At 45.9% G+C, this 22540-nt stretch overlaps 1 protein-coding gene across 1 annotated transcript in view; it reads left to right on the top strand.

The window, feature by feature from the left end:
• Positions 1-22540, top strand: part of FOXK2 (forkhead box K2) — a 53174-nt gene that overhangs the window by 12728 nt on the left and 17906 nt on the right. Inside the window, exons 2-4 of the mRNA XM_006053383.4 lie at positions 13292-13486; positions 16229-16376; positions 18882-19028. Of these exons, the coding sequence (XP_006053445.2) occupies positions 13292-13486; positions 16229-16376; positions 18882-19028 (490 nt within the window). The remainder of the gene's footprint in view (positions 1-13291; positions 13487-16228; positions 16377-18881; positions 19029-22540) is intronic.

Below are 22540 nucleotides of genomic sequence, written 5' to 3' on the forward strand. Positions count from 1 at the left end.
CCTAAAGGAAATCAGTCCTGAATATTCATTGGAAGGACTGATGCTGAAGCTGAAACTCCAATACTTTGGCCACCTGATGCGAAGAGCTGACTCATTTGAAAAGACCCTGATGCTAGGAAAGATTGAAGACGGGAGGAGAAGGGACAACAGAGGATGAGATGGTTGGATGGCATCACCAACTCAAAGGACATGAGTTTGAGTAAGCTCTGGGAGTTGATGATGGACAGGGAGTCCTGGTGTGCTGCAGTCCATGGGGTTGCAAAGAGTCGGACATGACTGAGTGACTGAACTGAACTGAATACTCCAAGGAAAGATTCCCCATGATGTAAGATAGATCCTATGTGCCACAATGAAGACCCGACATAGCCAAATAAATAGGTAAATATTACAGACTTGAGTCAGATGCTGGTAGGTCAGGTCTGAAGTCTGCAGTCCTGCTGTTTCTCTCTGCTCAAGTGTCCTCCTTTCCTCCTGTGAGCTGATGTCCATCTAGGACCAGGGCTCACCCTCTCCACAGCCTGCTCTGCTTTGCTGAACTCATACAGTTACTTTTCTGTCCCCTTCATTCCACTTGGACATTTCTCAGATCTGTCCCTCACCCTTCCTGCTGCATAGCTCTTGCCTTAGGTATTTTCCACGTGGCCTTCTGGAGCACTTTCTTAGTTGGTCTCTAGTCTTGTCACCCTCCACAATTTGTTTATATTTTTGTTTTTAGTATAATCTACAATATAGATCCTAAGTATAAAGCTTAGTGAGAAACCACAGTGTAACCTGCCCCGAGTTGAGAAACGCTGCACTGTCAACACCCAGGAGCCTGCCGTGTGTTCTTCGCAGCCACAGAACCACTGTCCTCAGTTCTAAATTGTAGAGTGTTTGTTTTCTTTTGACTTCATGTACATGGGGTTATACAGAATGGAGTTCAGAAGGTGATGTTGGCTTTTCACTGAATAAAATGTTTTTGAGATTAGCCCACATTTTTGTACTTAGCTGTGGATCATTCATCGTCATTGTTATGTTTAATAATGTGAATATATGCCAATTTGATATTCTGCCAAGGTGGACATTTAGGTAGCTTTATTTTAGGCTGTTATAATGGATAATGCTGCTATGAGTCTTTTAAGTTGGAAGACTTTTTAGTTGAACAGCTGGTTGAGATTCTGGTAGCGTGTTTTGACAAGCACGTGCACGTGTCTGTTGGGTGGGCTCCAGTGGCTCACATCCATGTATGTTCAGCTTTCGTAGGTACAACCACTTTGGAAAAGCACTTTCTACATTTACACCTCTTTGACACTGGGTAAGATCGAGTTCAGGTGTCTTCACAGCTTCATCAGCATTGGTATTTTCTCTTTTTCATTTTAGATTTTCAATGGGTATGTTGTGGTATATTGTATTGTGGTTTTAATTTGCATTTCTCTGGTGATTGATGATGTTGATCTTTTCGTGTGCATATTGGCCATTCAGCAGAGTATTTTGAGAAGACGTTGCTACAGGTTGAGTGAATGCACACCTCCTGTGTGCTCACCTGATACGAAGACTAAATGCACGTGCAGGTATTCACCGTCAGCAGTACCTTGGTGTGGTAGAGGGTGACACTGCATTAGAACTGTGGATTCAGAGCACACACCTCATGGATTATGCCTTTGTTCTTCTGCCCCTAAAATAAAAGCTATCATTTTATAAAGTGCCCTTAAGAATGGAATGCCTTACTCCAGGGTTGAACGTATGTAAAAACTCTCCATTTAATAAGGAGCTTGGTCCAGTCATGTCTCTTATTGCTATGTAATTGGCAGTTTTATCAGTGATTTATAAAAGATAGAATGGAGGAAGTGGGTTAAGGAGGATTGGGGTCAACATTACAAACTTCTGGCTGTAAGATAAATAGGTCCTGGGGGTATAATGTGCAACATGGTACCTCTGTAGGTAATAATACTGTTCGTAAATTTGAAAGTTGCTAAGACAGTAAATCTTAAAAGTTCTCAACACATACACAAACTGTAACTATAATGAGTTGATGGATACTAACTAACTTTTCTATGTGAATCTTTCTGCACTATATGCGTTTATCATTACATCGTACACCTTAAACCTAAACCATGTTATATCTCAATATAGCAAAAAGAAAATCCCTCTGTTCTAGACATTGTATTCCTTTTGTTTGGAACCTCAGAGGTAAAACAAAAGCAATGTTTTCTTTAGTTATTAGTCTCTAGAATGTGTGTGTGTACTTACTCCAGAAAGAGACCAAGATGATCTTTTAGAGTTTGGAAGAAGATATACTTCGGATTGTTTTTCTCATCCTGTTTGGTTGCTATTTTTGTGGGTTTTAGTGTGTAAAATAGTAATATAATTTATACGTATGTGAATGTATTATTGCCATTTTAACTTTTTCTTTTAAAAAACATTTTTTGAGATATACTTTAATAGGATAAAACAAAACTCTTTTAAGGGTACCTTTCAAAGAGTTTTGATGGGTACTTATATCTGTGTAATGGAAACCCCAGTTCAAAGTAAGAGAAGGTTTCTGTCTCCCAGAATCTCTCTCCTGCCCTTTTGCCCCTCTTCTGAAACTGAAAGCCCTGCTTTTCATCACTGTAGACTAGTTGTATCTTTCCTAGGATTTCTTAAGAAATTATGCAGTGTATACTCCTCAGTTTGGATTTTTTTGATTAACATGTTTTTGAGATTCATCCCTGTTGCTTTTTGGGCAGTTTTTTTCCTTTGTGATTGTTGATGTTTGAGAAGTATTGTTTTGTATGGACTTAATATCATTGGTTGATTGATTCACCTCTTGCCGGACACCTGGGTCTTTTCCAGGTTGGACTATTAGGCATGGTATGGCTGTGAACATTTGTGAAAGAGTCTGTGTGGACAGAGGGTCTCATTTCTCTTGGTCAAACACCTAAGGGTGAAGTGGCTAAGAAGCTCCTAAGAAGCTGACAGACTTTCCCAAAGCAGTACCACCATTTTATATTCCCACCAGCAGTGTGGGAGAGTTCTAGTTGCTCTATAACCTTGCCAGCCCTTGATTTTATCAGTTTTTTAATACTAGCCATTCTGTGGATGTGCAGTGGTATCATGGTCTTTGATTTGCATTACTAATGATGTTGAACATCTCTTGATGTGCTTGTTACCCATTCCTGTATCTTCTTTAGTGAATTTCTCTTTGATCGTTTTTAATGGGTTTGTGTTTTTATTTTAAGAATTCTTTATATATCCTAAATGCAAGTCAGCTGTAAATTGTGTGTATTGGGAATATTTCCCTGATTCTGTCCCTTGCCTTTTCATTTCTTGATTATATATTATTCATATTTTAACTCCTGCTTAATTTTTCACTTAGAAGCATGCAATCAAAAATATGTGGAGGCTGTTGCTCTTGTTCCCTGGCAAAAGAAATTGCTGTGAACTGGGGAGAGGAAGGAGGGAGCGCAGGCCCTGTGCACGGCTCTGCTTACGAGTTTTGTCTTGGTGAGGTGTCTGTTGGAGAGCCCCTTTGGTTCCATGTGAGTGTCATCTGGGCAAGTTTGGGGTGATCTCAGAAGTGCTGCCCCCGGGAGTACGCGCTGCTCTGAGCACCTGCCGCGTGCTGAGCGTGCCTGTGTGCTGCTGCCAGCGGCACAGCCGGAGGCCCCTCCGAGCCTGGGTGTGGCGACTTGTGATCCAGGTGAGAGCAGCCTCACGGGATTATTTCTATACTGGTGGAAATCTTCGTTAGTCTAGAACATGTTTTGAATGACTGGAAATTAAAGTAGAATTTGTACTGTTTTTTTTTTTTTTTGTAAAACTGCTGGAAGCACAAAGCATCACATTGGTTACACTGATATCCGATACTACCGGCACCCTCAGCCTGGCATCAGGGTTTTAAATGGATGTGCTCCTGAGTCAGCCTCCCCCAAACAGCAAATTGCCACTCAGAGTAGTAGATAAGGCAGTTCTTTCCAGTACCTTCGTTAATGGAATCACAGTGCAACAAATGGCCAACAGACAAAATTTTTCTCCAAGCCGAAGAAAAACTCAGAAGCAATTGTGAAGGTGCTTGTCACATGCATTGCTGGAAAACCCAACACTAGCCCTCTAAATTGGGTCAGGAATGTTTCTGAAATCAGTCAATCATGCTTCCTGGTCTGTGGGTACAAAGGCAGATCTGCCTATGGAAATGTACCATTTCCTAGTATTCTTGTACCTTAGGATACAAGCCCAGCTCCATACTATATGGGGTCCAGTGCAAAATGAAACTGTGGAAATCTATAAGGATGTATTGTTACAGCAGAGAGAATATAGCCAATATTTTATAATAACTGTAAATGGAACATATCTTTTAAAATTGTGAATCACTGTGTCATTCACTTGAAACTTAAATAATACTGTACACCTCAATTTTTTAAAAAAAGCTGCAAAAGCTTTTCATTTCTTCTGTAGTTTCTCTTAACCTGCCATGGTATTTTTGTTATTTGATACCAAGCTTTTTTAGATGGAAGGGTACTCGTGGGGCAAGTGCAGACTCTCCCAGGTGCCCAAGGTGCCCCTGTCCAGGACTTGTCCTGGACAGTGGGTATTCACGGAGGGGAAGGGGTTGCAAGAGGCAAGATGTGTGTGAGCTGAGCTTCCAAGCCCACAGCTGTGGTCCATTGACCTGTTGGGCCTCACTTACATAACACAGACTCAGGTAATGGCTAAGGAGATTACAAGGTGCTGGCTACAAAATCCAGCCTTATGTGTGGGCCCTTCTGAGCACAGCTCCTCTTTGACTCACTAACTACCCGCATGCCCACAGTGCCCCTGTCTACTCATGTGCTGTGTGGTTTCTAAGTCACCTCAAGGCTAAACATGGAATGAGAGTTCTTCACTCAGAGATGAAACTCACAGGCCAGGACCTGAACTCAGGTTGCAGGTGTCTTACAGAATCAGGCTTTTGAGGCTCTGGTTAGAAACTCATGCTAAACCCAACAAAACCTACAATAGTGTGAGCTCCTTTAATAAAAACGCCGTTGTGTTTCATGAATTGTCATAGAATGTTTTCGTGTTTGTCAGGGTAAGAAGTCAAGCTGAGGTAATAGTAGGTGTTGCTTGAGGTTTACTGCTGAGGTCCAGCAAAGAAAAGCATGGACTGTTTAGGGTTTCAGGTTCAGTATGGTCTTCATCGTCCTTACCCATCTTAAACTGCGTCAAGTTCTTGACCTATGACTTGCTGTCTTTGATGGGTGGACACTGGCCTCCCAAAGCCACTTCCTCTGAGGGAAGCCCTCTCATGAGCTGGTGAGCTGCCACTCCATACACCCTCTTCTGGGATGAAGGGAGCACCTGCTAGGCTCTGGGTGGCCCATTCAGACCCATGTGGTGGCAGCTCAGGGTGACCAGCAGGCAGGACTGACAAGTGGTGTGGACATGTTGCTCCTGGAGCCACAGAAAAGGCAGCCTGGGGTGGGGGGTGGTTTATCAGTCACTGACAAATATGACTGTTAAGGGCCACAGTCTATTAAAGGTTGTAGTAAAAGTTTCAATCTTTCTGTTATAAATTAGAGGAAAGTAGTAGAAGAGAATGATGAAAATGTATATATGGGTCCATTTAAAGTGCCTTTTTGTCTAAGCCTCCTTAGGGTTTGGAAAGAAGAGGAATTTTTCTTCCATTTTTGCAAAAGATAAAGAGGCATGGCTTGTCATAGAAGCTGAGTTGGGACTGGAGCACATCGTCAAAACTCCCATGATAGTGTTCCTCCTTCAAGGTGATGCTTGCTTGAGTCCTGAAGGCTGTTCTCTAAAACCAGACTTGTGGGCTGAATTTTTTAGGCTCCTTCTGTGATGTGGCGCATGTACCCTCTTGACCACTGAGGACACCAAGTGTGTCTCTGTCTAGGTTCAGGAAGGGCTGGTTGGATGCCCCCTATGGGATTGTGGGGAATGGGCACCTCATAGGCCATGTGTCCACTTAGACATTGCACCCCGGGGCCTGTTCCTCATCCCCCTTATCTGCACCTCAGTAATTGGCATCAGCGTTCCCTCAGTCAGAAGCCAGACTGTGAAGCTCGTCCTCCTGCGGCCTCTCCCCTTTGTGCCCGCATGGGTGTGTCAGCAGGGCTGTTTCCGTTTCCATCTCCATCTCCCAAGCCAATCAGATTCATCTCCGCTCTCTGTCCTCACAGACCCTGCGGTGTGAACACCACACACCTCGGCTGCTTGGGAACCTCCTCACTCATTCCTTATTCCCCCCACCCCCTGATCCACCCTTGGGTGTAACTGATCCTGTTGCCCTCCTCCTTGGCAGTCACTGCTGCCCACCCCAAGTCACTGATGGCCCCAGAGCTCTGTCTACCCTGTGTGACACGTTATTTTTATTATCACAGTCTTTCCTTTGCCAATCCTGAGATTAAAGGATCGGATTCTCTTCCTCTTCATAGTAGATGATCGTTGTCAGCTGTCATAGGTGAGTGACAGAGTAACTGGCCTCTTACTTCTTCTCTTGAAGAGCAGCTCAGTTGATGTCTCTGTGGCCAGTTGGATAGCTGAAAGGACTTGACGTGATCTTTTCCAGATGTCTCTTGGGATTGCTAACACTAAGGAGGTGATGTTGTGTGAGGAGGGTTCTTGCTGGGGGCCCTCCTGCTCATTGACTGCAGGCGTGGCCACAGGACTCATTTATTCTGTCTGTCTGGAAATCATCGGTGTCCTCAGTGGGGTCATTGCATCAGCCTGGACCCCAGAGTGAGGGAAAAGTGGCGCAGAGCAGCCGTGTTTATGGGGTGAGTGGATGGCAGAAGCTGGACCCAGCCCTTTGGTGCGAGCAGCAGAGAGCTGGGGCCGTTTGCTGGGCCTGTGCTGGGTGTCAGGACATTTAGTGCTATGCTCTGAGAACATGGTTGGGACATACTGCTCTGTGTGAATATTGATACATGTAGGATGGGACAGATACTCTTCCCAGGAGAGAAGAAATACAAACTATAGAATATGCTATTACCACAAACCACAGCTTCTTGGGTCACAGTCTGGAAGCCCAGTGACGGGACAGCATGTAGATTTAACAGACATCAGCTGTGCTGGGTGACTGTGAGGGCACAGAAGTCAGAGTCCGCTCTGTAGACGTGGCCGTGACTCTGTTCTGTGTACTGCAGAACTGGGGTTGTACTCCCCTGCTTAGTTCCAGGCTGACCGTCAGGGACACAGGCTCTGGAGGAGGAATGAGAACTGCAGTGAGGCGATGTTTCGTTACTCTCAGGTGTCCCCAAGATTATTCTCAGGATTTGATGGGATTCTGAACTGCATAGAAGACAGCTAATGACAAGGGTGTATCCCAGAACAGGGCTCTCAGACCACCGTGGAGAAGGTGCAGTCTGACAGAAGAACGGGTGGTTTCCAAGCTCTTTACGTCTGTGCTCACCTTGTCATGGGCCGTGTGCACAGCCTTGCCTGGCACGGGCCCAGTGACCCCTGGGGTGATCTGTCAAGCTTTGCATTGGATGTCGTGGAAGTTTCCAAATTTTTTATTTTTATTTTTTTGAAATTACACAGATTTATAGAAAAATTGCAAAAATAGAACAAATATTCTAATTTTTCCAGATTCCCCAAATATTAACATTGACCACATTTGCTTCACTGCTGTATTTTTTCCCTGAAATTTTTGAGAATAAGCTACATATATGATGCATTTTTACCTCTGAGATATTTCCATGTCTATTTACTAAAAAATTATCTTCCATAGCTATCGCCCAGGTACTGACACCACTTAGCGTTGATACAATACTTGACTTAACTGGACTTAGCAGTTGTTTACTGACGCCCATTTTCTAGACTCAGGTCACCTATGCCTTGAGGTTTCCTCTCATTTGTGACTGTTCCTCAGCCTGTGTCTTCTGTGAATTTATGTTTTAGAAGAGGATGGGCCAGTTGTTTTGTAGAATACTTGTCTGATGTTTCCTCTTGGTGAGATCCAGATTTGTTATTTCGGCAGAAAATCCAGAGGTGAGGCTCTGTCTTCTCAGCACCTGTGGCAGGGGCACTCTTCTTGCTTTGTGCCATGGCCATGGGGGTGGCATCTGTGGGCCTTCGCCCATTAAACTTCCTAAAATACTCCAAAAACCGAGGGATTCCAGAGTTATCCTCATGACGACTGTCTGAATGCAATTCAGACATGTTTTTTTGGAGTAGCTAGAAATGGAACCCTCTTGTAGGGAGAATTTTTCCCAACTTAGATTGTGTGTCTGTCTGAGTAGTTAATCTGTGCCACGACAAAGGATGACAGGAGGCTGGGGAACATGGTGGCTGTTCCCCCGGGGCTTCCAGTCACTGTTAGCTCAAGGTGGAAGGCTGCTCTGCTCTGCTCCTTTCCCAGTGGCACTGTGGGGCCAGACCACTGCTCCTGCCTGTCCTATCCTGATTGGTTAATTGTTTAAATTTGCTTTGCATAGAGATAACACTAAATTTGACTTTCCATTTGGTTGGAGATTCCAATATGGCTAATTTCTGCCTAGCTATATGATGTTAGTATTCAGTATTTGCAGCAAGGCCTGGCTTTGTACATAAAGAACAGATTTTCAGAATCTTTAGAGCTTCTTTGTGAATCAGGAAATTCAGACCTCTGGATCCAAGCCATTGGCTTGTGTGTCTCATTTGAAAGAGTTTCCACTCCAAGAAAGATCCCTGTCACCAAGTACAGGAGACTAAGAGAGAGGTGGAGAGAAAGGTATTTGCAATTCTGAATCCATATTAAAATTATTAGTTTATTCAAGTAAAAGAAACTTACTTTTTATCAGGGTCATTGCCTAAGTTTGAAACCATCCACTGTTGTGTTGCTTCAGTTTTGATTTGTGACTTGAGATGTGTGACTTTTCAGTATCTGGTCAGATTTTGCTCAGTGCCTGCTCAGTTTTTGCTTAGGGGTTGTGGTTCTGCTTTCTGCTGTCTGGCTTTTCTTATTGTTCATTTTACATTCTTTCCCTGAGACTTCCCTGGTGGTCCAGTTGGTTAAAGATTCGCCTGCCTTCCCATGCAGGGGACCCAGGCTCCATCCCTGGTTGGGGAACAGAGGTGCCACATGCCCACAGGGCAGCTGAGCCCAAGCACCACAGCTTCAGAGCCCACACAGACTTTATTACAAATCTTTTGGGATCAGTTAAAGTGTTTTTATGGAGAAGGCAATGGCAACCCACTCCAGTACTCTTGCCTGGAAATCCCATGGGTGGAGGAGCCTGGTGGGCTGCAGTCCATGGGGTCGCTAAGAGTCCGACACGACTGAGCGACTTCATTTTCACTTTTCACTTTCATGCATTGGAGAAGGAAATGGCAACCCACTCCAGTGTTCTTGCCTGGAGAATCCCGGGGATGGGGGAGCCTGGTGGGCTGCCGTCTATGGGGTCGCACACAGTCGGACATGACTGAAACGACTTAGCAGCAGCAGCAGCAGCAGTTTTAGGCATTGTGATGGTACAAAGCAGCATGAGCCATGGACAACAGCGTGCTCTTAATTTTCCAAATCAGTATAGTATCTTACAGGCTCTTAAACTCTTAGATGACCTGAGGTGCTTCATGGGAACAAGGACCAGCGTGCCCAGACGTAAACAACCTCTGGTGGTGGTATGGGGCAGATAGAGTGCTGATACCCACCTTGTTTTGTCTGCTGTTTTAATGTTTTGCTGCTCTTTTTCCTTTTGTGACACAGTTAATTAAAATTATCCCATGGTTTTTTATTTCTGACTTAGAAAAGTCAAGCAGTGGCTTTTTGCATCCCCTAAAGGGAAACAAGAATGTCTTTACTAACTGAACCCCAAAGAGAACTCAAAAAACATTTTGAAGTACTTGGCTTTGAATGTAACAAACATAGAAAAATCAGTTACAATTATAACCTGGGTACCCATAGTAATCACAATCCTGGTAAAGAAGTATGCCATTGTTAACGCAAAATGGACTGTGAACCTCCTGACGTTATCAACATTTTATCAATCTCTGTATCCATCTACAGATGGCTTTTTTAAAAGAATTTTTGAGAAATTCTCTTTATTGAAGTATACTGCATGTACAGATAAGTGTATGCTTCATACGTGTATAGTATATCTCAATGAATTTTCACTAATAGGAACTCACTCATGTAATCAGAACCCAGATTAAAAAATAGAAAGTTACCAGACTACCTGGGTAACTTTTAATTGTGATTCATGGCTTACACACATATGAGAAGTAGTTCAGTTCAGTTCAGTCGCTCAGTCGTGTTCGACTCTTCGACCCCATGAATCGCAGCACGCCAGGCCTCCCTGTCCATCACCAACTCCCGGAGTTCACTCAGACTCACGTCCATCGAGTCGGTAATGCCATCCAGCCATCTCATCCTCTGTCGTCCCCTTCTCCTCCTGCCCCCAATCCCTCCCAGCATCAGAGTCTTTTCCAATGAGTCAACTCTTCGCATGAGGTGGCCAAAGTACTGGAGTTTCAGCTTTAGCATCATTCCTTCCAAAGAACACCCAGGGCTGATCTCCTTTGGAATGGACTGGTTGGATCTCCTTGCAGTCCAAGGGACTCTCAGGAGTCTTCTCCAACACCACAGGTCAAAAGCATCAATTCTTCGGTGTTCAGCCTTCTTCACAGTCCAACTCTCACGTCCATACATGACCACAGGAAAAACCATAGCCTTGACTAGATGGACCTTTGTTGGCAAAGTAATGTCTCTGCTTTTGAATATGCTATCTAGGTTGGTCATAACTTTTCTTCCAAGGAAAAAATTTCATGGCTGTAGTCACCATCTGCAGTGATTTTGGAGCCCCCAAAAATAAAGTCTGCCACTGTTTCCACTGTTTCCCCATCTATTTCCCATGAAGTGATGGGACCGGATGCCATGATCTTCGTTTTCTGAATGTTGAGCTTTAAGCCAACTTTTTCACTCTCCTCTTTCACTTTCATCAAGAGGCTTTTTAGTTCCTCTTCACTTTCTGCTATAAGGGTGGTGTCATCTGCATATCTGAGGTTATTGATATTTCTCTCGGCAATCTTGATTCCAGCTTGTGTTTCTTCCAGTCCAGCGTTTCTCATGATGTACTCTGCATATCAGTTAAATAAGCAGGGGGACAATATACAGCCTTGACGTACTCCTTTTCCTATTTGGAACCAGTCTGTTGTTCCATGTCCAGTTCTAACTGTTGCTTCCTGACCTGCGTATAGGTTTCTCAAGAGGCAGGTCAGGTGATCTGGTATTCCCATCTCTTTCAGAATTTCCCACAGTTTATTGTGATCCACACAGTCAAAGGTTTTGGCATGGTCGACCAATAAAGCAGAAATAGATGTTATAAACAACAATACCATTTTCACCTGTCAGGTGGGGTTGGGGTTGGGCAGCGTCCACTGATGGCTAGGACACTCCCACATGCTGTTCGTCAGAGGTTGTTGGCAGGTGGCCTGATGGTACTTGGTGTCGCTTTAGATGCCCTGTGTGTCCTTGGAGCCTGAGGTTTACAGATGATGCCCATGCTGAGGAGATCATTGTTGTCTTTAATTGGGGACTTCGGGAATAGGATACAAAGGAAGGAAATCCTCCGTGTGATGGTGCTCGCCCTGAAGGCAGCACTCAGTCCGTCTGTGCAACGGACCCTATGGGTGGTGACACTGAGGGAACGCACACGCCGAGGACCAGCGTGGAGTGTGTGGTCCTATCTTATGAAAAGCAGACATGAACCTCTGGGGACATGGAGGTGCCCAGTCCCATTCTCATATTCCTGTGCTGGAATTACGCACAGGGCTGTGTTGCTTCCACGGCGTGTGGAGGACAGGCGGGTGCGTGTGCTGCTCCGCTGGTCTGGGCTGGGCCTCTGTGAGTTCCTGGGTGACAGTGAAACAAGCAGCACAGTGGATGGTGAATGTCCAACTGTAGGAAAAGCGAGTACTGACATCTTACCGTGAGGCTGAAGGTAGTTTGGTTTTTTGATAAACATTTGAATGTGAGAAGTATCTGACTTAATCCTCATGGCGCTCGCGGAGGGAGATGCTGTCATCTGTTCTGTGGATGAGGAAACAAGCATAGCCAGGTAACTGCTCTGCAGGATCGGAAGCCCTTGTGCTGGTGAAAATGCTTGTTCTAACAGCCGGCCTTCTTGGTGAGCAGGGACCATCGCCTGAGGGTGGGGCTCAGGAGCTGCCTAGGGGAGGAGAGGGAGGAAACTGCCTCACTCTTATCACTGTTACCTGTGTTGTATTACAAGTTAAGGCCAGTAAGAGTCTTAATGCCCTTCTTTTCTAGGCCTGGAGTTGATTATTCGAATCTCATGTTAGCATCAAAGAGGCAGTTGTGGGCTTACCATTTGTTCATTTACTCATGTGATTTGCTTATTTTAATTACATTTCTAATGTATAAAATGGGGCACTTTTTCACTAATTCCACAAATGTGTACTGAGGCCCTTCTCTGCATTTGTCAAGGTCTCTTCTGGTCTCTGGATTATAGCAGGGAACCCTGCAGGCAAAGACTTTGTTCCAATGGAGCTTGTATCCTACTGGGTGACAACAAGCAGAAATGGGGTAACATAGAGTCATGTGGCCAGAGTGAAATGAACAAGGCAGCAAGGGCAGGGTGCAGGGCGATCAGGAGACCCTTGGATAGGTGACTGAGGGGTCGAAGGGGGCCCCTGGGTAGTGATCGAGGGGAAGAGCAGACAAGAGGCTGCGATGTGGGGTCTGACCCAGAGTGGGGTGGGGTCCCTGGACCTCATGTGAGAAGGACCTCAAGAGAGAAAGGGCTGTGCCTGAGTGCAGGAGAATCAGAGGCTGGCTTTTTTCTGTCTTTGAACACCACATGCAGATCTTGGCTGCAGACAGACCAGGGTGGGAACCTAAGAGAAGGGCTGGGCAGGAGATGTCCTCGGAGGTCGGCAGCAGGTGAAAGGTGGACCTGGGGCTCCTCCTTCTCATGATGGGGCCGTCCATGCCCTGTGGGTGAGCAGCATTCCTGCCTGGCCTTCCCCACTCCGTGCCTAGGGCTCGTCTCCCGATCCTGAGCCTGTCTCATTCCCTGCCTGGTGCAGATTAAGTGGTATTTGAGTCATTTTTGAATCTGCTCTACCATTTCTTCCCCTGGTGGGCTGGTCTAAATGAGGGTTTTGCTTCCTAGTGTTTTTAAGTCATGAGACGATGTCTCCTTGTGGCGTCACGCGTTAAGCAACTTGTAACACTTGAGGTGAGGTTGAAAAGGGCTTCTCACTGACTCTTCAACACAAGTCGAGGCTCCAGTATGTTTGGGGACATGTGGGCTCTGTCCCCTGCTGTGGGTTGGGCATCTTGCCCCGCCGCTTGGCAGACAGGTGCTGACAGTTGGCTTTTCTTTTTTAGGTGCACGTTCAGGTTTCCGAGCACAAACATCAAGATCACGTTCACTGCCCTGTCCAGCGAGAAGAGGGAGAAACAGGAGGCGCCCGAGTCCCCGGTGAAGCCTGTGCAGGCTCACATCTCACCGCTGACCATCAACATTCCAGACACCATGGCCCACCTCATCAGCCCCCTCCCTTCCCCCACAGGAACCATCAGGTATACAGCAGCTTCCATAGGGGATGGGGGTCCCCGTAGCGTCAGGGTATGCGTGTGGGCATGACACTGTCCAAGTTTCAGTCCTTGCCTCTGGCTCTGGGACATTCAGAAGCCGTCATGCATCACAGTAGTGGACAGCAGTGCATAGTGACCATGCCTTCCTTCCCAGGCGCTGACCTGCACGGAGAGAGAGATGTTGAGGGCACTTAAAATATCGTTCAGTTTCTGAACACTACTTACTCTTGGTTTCTTGCATGTGAAATGCAGTTCCCAAATGTTCCTGGTTTTCACTTGTGGAATCATTTGAGTGTAAGTTTAGGGATAGGTGATTTGTGGTATTAGTCTAAAGTGTGAGTCATGTTTTCAGTTGCATTTTGGTTTGATACCAAGAGTATCTTGGTTTGCTACAACTTAATGTAAATTCTGATCACTTATAGTTTGGTTTTCTGAGTTTGACCTCAGTAAGGTGACAAACTTGTGTTTGTCCTAATGTTTCAAGAGTGTTGGGAAGTAGAGAATGGTGCCTTCCGGGCCTACTCTTCACCACGGAATCCAGTGCAAGATGTTTACGTTGTGCTGAGCTTTCAGGGGGCAGTAGTTGAGGAATCACCCAGGACCTGCAGATGAGACCCTGGGATAAGGCTCAGATGGTCAGTCTTCTTCTGTTCGGTTAGAAGGGTGAAGTATATGTATTTAGGCATCTTCTTCAATGTGAGTAGTGTTAGACTTAGGTGCAGACGAACACACTTGCTTCTCTTGCGAGCCTAGCTCCTGCTGCCCACAGGGCCTGGCTGGGAGGCAGAGAAGACATTGTTTGCCTTGTCCACTGTGGCTGACCCCACATGTAGCTGAGTGGGGAGGGTACAGAGGGAACGCTGCAGCTCTGGGTTGTAGCTTTCAGTCCAACACTTCTGTTTCTTTTCTTAAAAACCAGCATAGACAGAAAGGTATCCCTCTGGAAAGGCCTCTGGAGGGAGTGTCAGGTAGACTGGCTGCTTGGCTCCGTGTGAGCGCAGCTGCTGTTGGTCGGGCCCCTTCTCTGCCCCCTGCCATGGCCGCTCTGCTGAGGATGCTGCCTCTGTCTCGCCCACTTGGTTGAATTTGTCTCTGTGTGACTAGATGGATCAGGTAGTAAGTGTGGCAGTGAGTAGGCAAATAACAGCAGCTACGTGGCCAGATTTTTATTCAGCATTGCATGAAAAATGTGCAGAATTCACGGAGGAAGAGGAGAACACCCCTGTGTACCCACATGGGACAGCGGCCCACAGTGGAAGCAGCAGCCTTGAGGTCAGGCCACTGACACACTGCCCATAGGTGCTCAAGCAACCGGAGGTTGTTGGAAACCTCAGAATTTGGATCAGCTCCTGACCCAACCTCTCCTCACCTCCTGGCCTGTCTTTTTTTTTTTTTTTTTTTTTTAAGCCAGTCAAATTTAGCAGTGGGGGGTTGTATACCAACTTTAGTGACACTAACGTTAATAAGTTCTGGTAACCCACTACCATCGGACCAGCCTGGCCTGTCTTCATCGTGTATTCCTTGCTCATCTTCACCCCACGACCCTCCACCAGCATTGAGCAGCACGGCGTCTCTGCTGCTGAGATGACTTATGGGGGAACCCACCACCACCCAGCCAGGGGGACAAGTCACCTGCCCCACGCTGACCCTTCTGAAGTGCTAGCTAGTTTTAAAATCATAGAGCGAGAGTTCCGTGCTTGTGGTTCTGCCGTCTGTCTTGTTCCTCTCTCTCCAGTGCTTTGAGTTGTTGCTGGCGTGCAGTAAGCTCTTGTTTCGAGGGTGAGTGCAGACACTGGCGGTGCGCGCTCCTGGTAGAGGCCAGTAGTGCTTCAGAGGCACCGCGTAGTAGTGTGCTGCTCCACCTTCTGGCCCATTCCTTTCCAGTTCAGTTTTCAGAGGTAACTACTGTTTCTTAAGTATTTTTTCCAGAAATTTCTTAAACATTTTAAATACTTATTTTTTATCCAAAATACAAATGAGAGCTAAACATATATACTGTTCTATAACTTACTGGATTTTTAAAACAATCTTTTCTTGGCATCCTTCCATTTCAGTAGCTTGTTCTGTCTGTAAAGTATAATAATACTGTACAGAAAAGGGAGCATAAATTAAATACGTAACTTGGTGAATTTACAAATGAAATGTCTTCTAATCAGCAAAGATCAAAAATCAAAACATTCTCAGTGTCATGGGCCAGCCCTACCTCATGACAAAAAAAAGTGCGTATTAAAAAGCGGGTTTCTCTTTCTGATTTCTGTGTTTCCTGTGAGCCCCGCACAGCCTGCCTGCGTGTGTATCTGTGTCCACCGCCTCCTTCCCTCTTTGTGTGTCCTGTCTTCAGCCTGGCTGCTGTTCCCTTCTCTCCAAATTTCCCTTGACCTTTTGGAAGCCATTGTCCTTCGCTGCTGCCTGTCCTCAGCTCCTTGGTGGAGGGGGACGAGCAGAGTGGTGCTCTCTGCTCCTCTTCCAGGCTGAGCCCGAGAGCCATCATGTATGGCTCTGTGTCCTTGGTAAGTTCCTAAGATGATATGTATGGAAGCAAATACCTGATTTCTTAGAGTGATCTTAAATTTCACAAAGATTAATGAGTCCATTTTTCCAGTGAAAATACTGAAGTTCTCTTACTTTTAAATTTTGTTTTCCTTGAAATAAGAGCCAGTTACCGAAATACGGTGTGAGGTATGTTCTATAATAGACTGATAGGAACAACCTTTTTTTTGTTCACAGTGCTGCGAACTCCTGTCCTTCTAGCCCCCGGGGAGCAGGGTCTTCAGGGTACAAAATGGGCCGTGTGATACCATCTGACCTCAATTTAATGGCCGACAACTCACAGCCGGAAAACGAGAAGGAAGCTTCAGGTGGAGATAGCCCAAAGGTAAATAAATGTTTCATAGCTTTGAAACAGAACCCAGGGCCTGTTGGGCAGCAGCTATCTTCACCTACATGTCAAGGAACACCCGCCCAGGGCCTTTTGAGAAGTGCCCGTCTGCGTGGGTGCAGGTGATTGCTGAGTGTGTTCAGTGCTGGGCTCTCAGAGATGCACTCTTTTGATCATTCAGCCCTGGGCCATCCTCGGTGGCAGCCGTGGGCCCAGGTGCTAAGAGTTTGAACCCTTGGTCCTCATGGGGGTCAAGTGCCTGGTGTCCTAGGAGACGGTTCTTGGGGTTCAATAGGGCTGTCCCAAATGCTGAAGGTTGCGCATGTGCATGTCTGAACATGTGTGCGCACACATATGTACACGAACACACACCTTGGGGAGGACATGTCAGTCCCTTTTGGATGATAATTACTGGATGACTTACGGTAGGACCCTGCCTATTTCTATTCTTTGCCCCAGTAATGCCCCTTCTAGGACTTCATTTAAGGGAGATGGACAGAAAAATCAAACTAAAGTTCAGACAAAACAGAAAATTGGAAACAACCTAAATGCCCCTAAATGAAGGAAGGTTGATTAAGTAAGGGGATCTCATATGATACAGTTACTGATACAAAAGTGCTCTTGGTAGAACGCTAAGTGAAAAAAGAGAAGAAAACCAGACATAGTGTTACTTTAAGTCTGCATTTACATAAAATGGGGTCTACTCGTGTAGTAGGACAGGTCACACCCATGGGAATGGCTGTGTCGTGCCTGTGCGCCATCTGTCCACAGCAGCCAGGAGCCTCTCACACAGGGTACTGGGCAGGCGCAGACGCAGGGGCGCTCTCTGTATGATCCATTCTTGTCCATTTCCCTGTTTAAAATCAGGCAAAACTAAGTTGTATTGTTTTCAGATACATTCTTAGGTGGTAAAACTTAAGTCACAGCTGGGTTCTGATTAGTACAGAATGTCAGGAAAAGTGGTGGCCTTCTGGGAGGTTGACGGGGGGGGCCGGGGCATGAGGAAGCTTCTGGGATGTGGGCTGTGTTCTCTCTTTACCTAGCATTGGTTGTACTGTTGGTCACTTTAGAAAAATTTGTTTTCGGCTGATACGGATATATTGTGAGCTTTCCTGCCTATTACAATTTTTCTTTTTAATGGAAATGTATAGAAGAAAGATAAAAAAAGAAACCCACACATCAGCATAAGCACAGTGAGGAAGGCTTTATGCTCTTACCTGGTAGGACTCCAACTCAGTCGTTCCACCATCCCTGTCCTGTAACTCAGGGTGAGCTCATTCAGAGGACAGACAGGGCAGTGGCTGACCCAAGTGCTCAGGAAATGTCAGCTATTTGCAAGTGAGGTGCTGGGTGATTCAGTCTCTCTGTGCAGAGAACATCCTCCACCAGCTGTCAGGACTGAGCTTAGCCTGTGCCAGTGAAGCCTGCGTCCCCTTCTTTGGCTCTTTGCCTTCCTTCCTTGCCCATGCCGCAGTCCTGCCTGTCTGCCTTTATTGTGTTTATCTCTAAACAAAATCTAAATTGTTCATTTCTTAACCTCATATAAGGAGTATCATCTTGAATGTATTGTTTTGCAGTTTACTGTTTGCATTCAATGTTATGCTTTGTTGATATTTGGAGTTCACAGCCAGAGAGAGGTACACCCTCTCCCCAGTGGGCTTGTGCATGTGTATGCGGTTCGGAGTTGTCCCAATGGCAAAGAGCCCCGGTGTGTCTAAGTACGCTGGGACCAGGAGTGCCAGCATCCTGCGCTGTGCATGGCAGCCCTGCACACCTGAGCAGTGCTGCCCGGATGCCTTGGACCCCGGTGTAGGAACCCTGAGTCTGGCTCCTGGTACTCTTGTCTGCTTGGGTTTTCTTACAAGAGGCACTCCTTGATGGACTTTTGGCGATTCTGAGTGGACATCACTCTCCTGCTTTGGTGTTCACCGCTCTTGCCCCATCTCCTTGTGTGCATGAGAACCCCCACCAGGGCCTGGGAGATATGCCAGCTCACCCCACCCCTTGCCACCACTGGCCTGGCCCAGCTCTTCACCTGACCATGAGATCAACATGATGAGCCTATGACATGGATCAGCATGCATGCTCTGGACTCTACTGAGGTCCAGAAGTTCTACTGAGCTTTTCTCATTTTCTTATTCTTTTTGTTTTTGCTCTTTGGACTTTTTACTTACGTGGTTTTAATGTTCTTTTTTATACTGTTCTACATGTCTTCATTTGTTTCCTCCAAATTTTCCAAATGCTTTCCCATCATATTATATCCTCCACCACCACCACCACCCCACCCCACACACACACAGCCAAACCCAGTCCCTGGGCAATGACAATACAGAGTCCTAGCCACTGGACAGCCAGGGAATTCTCCCCATCATATATTACTTTCATAGGAAGGAAGACAAGTATTATAGAAATGCTTAAAAATGTCAAGAATCCTGAACTTAAGTAAGTTTAGTAAAAATTTTACTTCAATATTCTTTTTTTTTTTTTTTTACTTTAATACAGGATGATTCAAAGCCACCTTATTCCTATGCACAATTAATTGTACAAGCGATTACAATGGCTCCTGATAAACAACTCACCCTAAATGGAATTTATACGCACATCACAAAAAACTATCCCTACTACAGGACTGCGGACAAGGGCTGGCAGGTAAATCCTTTTCAGTTTGTTATTAAATGTTTCTGTTACATGTCTTGTATATGCTGGTTGACAGCTGAGAGGGGCGTGGAGTGGCTGTGTATGTAGCTGGGGCGTAGGTAACATGAGATGAGTGAGGGTCTCTGGTGCTGAGGGAGCAGGAGTGTCAGAGGCCCGCTGTTGCCATGCTCTTTCTGACCTTCTTAGCACATGGTAGAAGGAATAGTGGCTCTGAGGAAGCCTCAGCCCTATTGCTTGCTGTCATGGTCTTCATGGATGGAAAAGGCATGGGTCGTTGGAGATGTTTCTCTTGGACCAGTGAGGGAGGGAGAGTTAAAAATCCTGCCCATCCTTTACTTTGGTGGTCTTCTGTCTTCCTCATTGACTTCTGAAGACATACATAGCTTTTTGAATTTTGCACAGAGATGGTTTTCAAACTGTTACTGAGGAGCCCTTTCTTCAAAAGATGGCTCCTCCAGGTAGCCAGTACACAGAACATGAACACAGTGCTCCTCAGCTGGGGCGCCTGCCTGCTGGTTGACTTGCACTCACAGCCTATTCCCAGGCTGTCTGTGAATCTGGGTCTCCTCAGAGGACATTTGGAAGTCAGTGCATAGTATTTCCATTGTTTAGCTTTTTAATTTAGTTTTTCAACCTCTGCCTCATATATGTTTTTCCTCCTTGTGTGTGTGTGTGTGTGTGTGTGTGTGTAGACATTTACTAGGCAGTTAGTAGAGCCTCACTAATTCAGACAGTATAAGAAAGGGTAAGTTTGAAGTGTTGAACAGTAAAAGCATATCAAAAGAGAGAAAAAATATACATTTACAAATTTTGAATTCATTAAGTAATCAGGAATGGCCACAGAATTCCTTCGAGTCTTAATGAGTACATGATTCTTTGACAAGTACATCTGTTGACCCATAACCACAATCAAGTAATATGGCCAAGGGGTTGGGGGGTGAGCTATTTTCTGTTTAATGGAGGGTAAAGACTTTTTTCTTCTATCTGCAGATCTATAAACATGTTATGATAAAAATCCGGACTATTTTCCTTTGTAAAGGGTCTTTGGTCTGTAAAGGCTACTCCTCTGGGCTGGAGCATCTGTGTCCTGCCCGCCTTCCTGTTCACAGCCGGGTGGCATTTCCTAGCTGGCCATGAAGGAAATGCTGGCTCGGGAAAAACACTTGCATATTCAGCTACCTGGCAGGTCCCTTAAGATGATGTACAATTAGTCCCAACAGTATTTACTACCATATTTTAATCTGCAACAATGAGGTTGTGCTTCTAAGAAAATGTAAAACAAACGAAGCAGAGGCAGACAATAGTCTGTGTCCATGGAACACAGCTTCCTGTGCACAGGCAGGTGAGGTCTCACATAGTGTCTTCAGTGAGTTCCATGCAGCTCACTGTGTGTAGAATTTTGATAATTTGAAATGCCAGTGAGCTGGGCTGTAATGGGAGTGTTTCTGAAAAACCTGGCCAGACTTCCAACATTCTGTTTCCCTCCTGGTTGTATTTCCTGTGCTTTGTAGCATCCATTTATGCGAGAACTGATACTGTGCATCACAAGGTTTTCTTGTTAAAGGCTGAAGGGCAACCTATTCCTGGCCTTAGTCTACTGGGGAGTGAGTCAGGTCAGGAGGGGCTGTGGTCACAGAGAGGTGAGGCCCACGGAGGTGACCCCTAAGCACAGATTGCTGCTGGCTCCTAAATTGACTTCACAGCCTGCTTAGAACTGAGAGTTACAAACTGTCAGTAACACTTTTTATTGAAACATCTTCTTTTCTGCCCAGAAAAAGGTCATAAGGATGACTGTGCCTCTTGCCTGTGAAAGGCTGCTCCCGAGACCCTGTGCACCTGCTCCGGTTATTTCAGCAGGAAATGCCTTTTCCTGCTCCAGCCCTCTTTAGTTGATGGGCGTGCACTCAGGTTCCTGTCCTCAGCAGTCCTTGCTGTCCCCAGCAGGCCTGCTTGTGTCCTTTTCTGTCGTTGGACTCAGCTGCTCATCCTTAGGGACTGCACTTGCAGTCTCTACACAGAAGGCTCATTCCTGTTTCCTCTCTCCTAGCTGAAAACAAAGGGAGTTTTGCAGCCTTGTTTCATAAAAGACCCAGATCCTTTTTCTTTTAAGGAAAAAAAAAAAAACCCAACTGTCAACCAAAACAGCGCATTTTTCAATTGGGGGTTTGCAGACTGCATCCTGCCACCCGCAGTGGGTCAGAGGCTGCAGCAGTGCTGTGCTTCTTAGCGCTTGAATCCCTCCCTCTACCTCAGTTTCTAAGATGACGTGTGTGGACTCTTCCCACTATACCAATCCTGAGCACTTAATGGAAGCCCATGGCTCCTTTATGTATTTTGCAGTCTACCCATGGCAAAGCTTTTTGATTAATCTGGAGCAAATTTGACGGTAGAGCAAGATGGTCTGAATAATGCCACTAGCTGGGGAGATGGCATATTTATCTACTTTGGTTGCCTACTTATGCCAAAATGTTTTATTTTGTTATGACTTATAAATTTACCCTACCCAGAACAGAGGTATTTGTTGTGCCTGAGAAGTTTGAGAATTCTGGTTCTCTTGGCCCCTCGAAGGATCAGAGCTGGTTTCCGAGAGTCGAGCGAGTGACTTGTGCTCACCTGCACCCTACACATTGGACTCTCCTTTAGAAAGTTCTTCCTGTAAATTTCTTTACAAGTTCTTACTACACAGAATACACACTGGCAAGTGCTCAGTGCTGAGTGGGGCTGACAGACACAAACTGCGTTCTGGGCAGGAAGGCTGGAAGCCTCGGGGAGGGCAGTACCACAGGCACAGGTGACCGGCCCTGCGCCCTTCCCTCCTCAGCTGGGTTCCGGGAAGCAGTCTCTACTGGGGAGAATTTGGAGGAAAGAGTATGTGCAAAGTATTGCAGATCTTTTCTTCATATTTAGTTTTAAATAATAGCCCACCTTTTCTCTGAATACTTCATAACAATCTGAGTCACTGGAATCAAATTAGTGTGGTCTTAATATGTGTAGCTTGATTTGATTAAATTACGAAGGCCTTTACTTATCTTAGAAATACAATTTCTGTGTATGTGTCAAATATTTCTTAATACCTCATCATATTTTCTTTCTAGAGTCTTGTTGGCTGGAGAATCACAGGTGACCATTAATTGGGCTCATTTGTCAGTGGGATTGTTGTCAGAGTGGAGAATTTAGGCCCTCTTTTGATGGTGCAGACTGGGTTCAGAACAGAAAATAACAACTCCCTGACCTAAGAACTGACCATACAGCTTGTGGTGGTGTGAGGGGTAACAGCCACTGTGTTGCTGACCTGGTCCTGACCTTTGTCAGTGAGTAGAAGCCCTTGCACCGCAACCCCTGAAGCAGCGTTTCCTGCCTTCAGATTCCCACCGTGCTAACCTCCCTTTCTCCCCCTAACAACATGGACGTGAACCTGCTTCCCAGTCAGCGCAGTTCCCGCCTTCACACGGGGCTCAGCTCCGCCCTCGTCACGTGTCACCCAGCGCGGTGGCTAGGCAGTC

The sequence above is a fragment of the Bubalus bubalis genome, chromosome 3 (genome assembly GCF_019923935.1).
Source record: "Bubalus bubalis isolate 160015118507 breed Murrah chromosome 3, NDDB_SH_1, whole genome shotgun sequence".
Classification (NCBI taxonomy): Eukaryota; Metazoa; Chordata; class Mammalia; order Artiodactyla; family Bovidae; genus Bubalus; species Bubalus bubalis.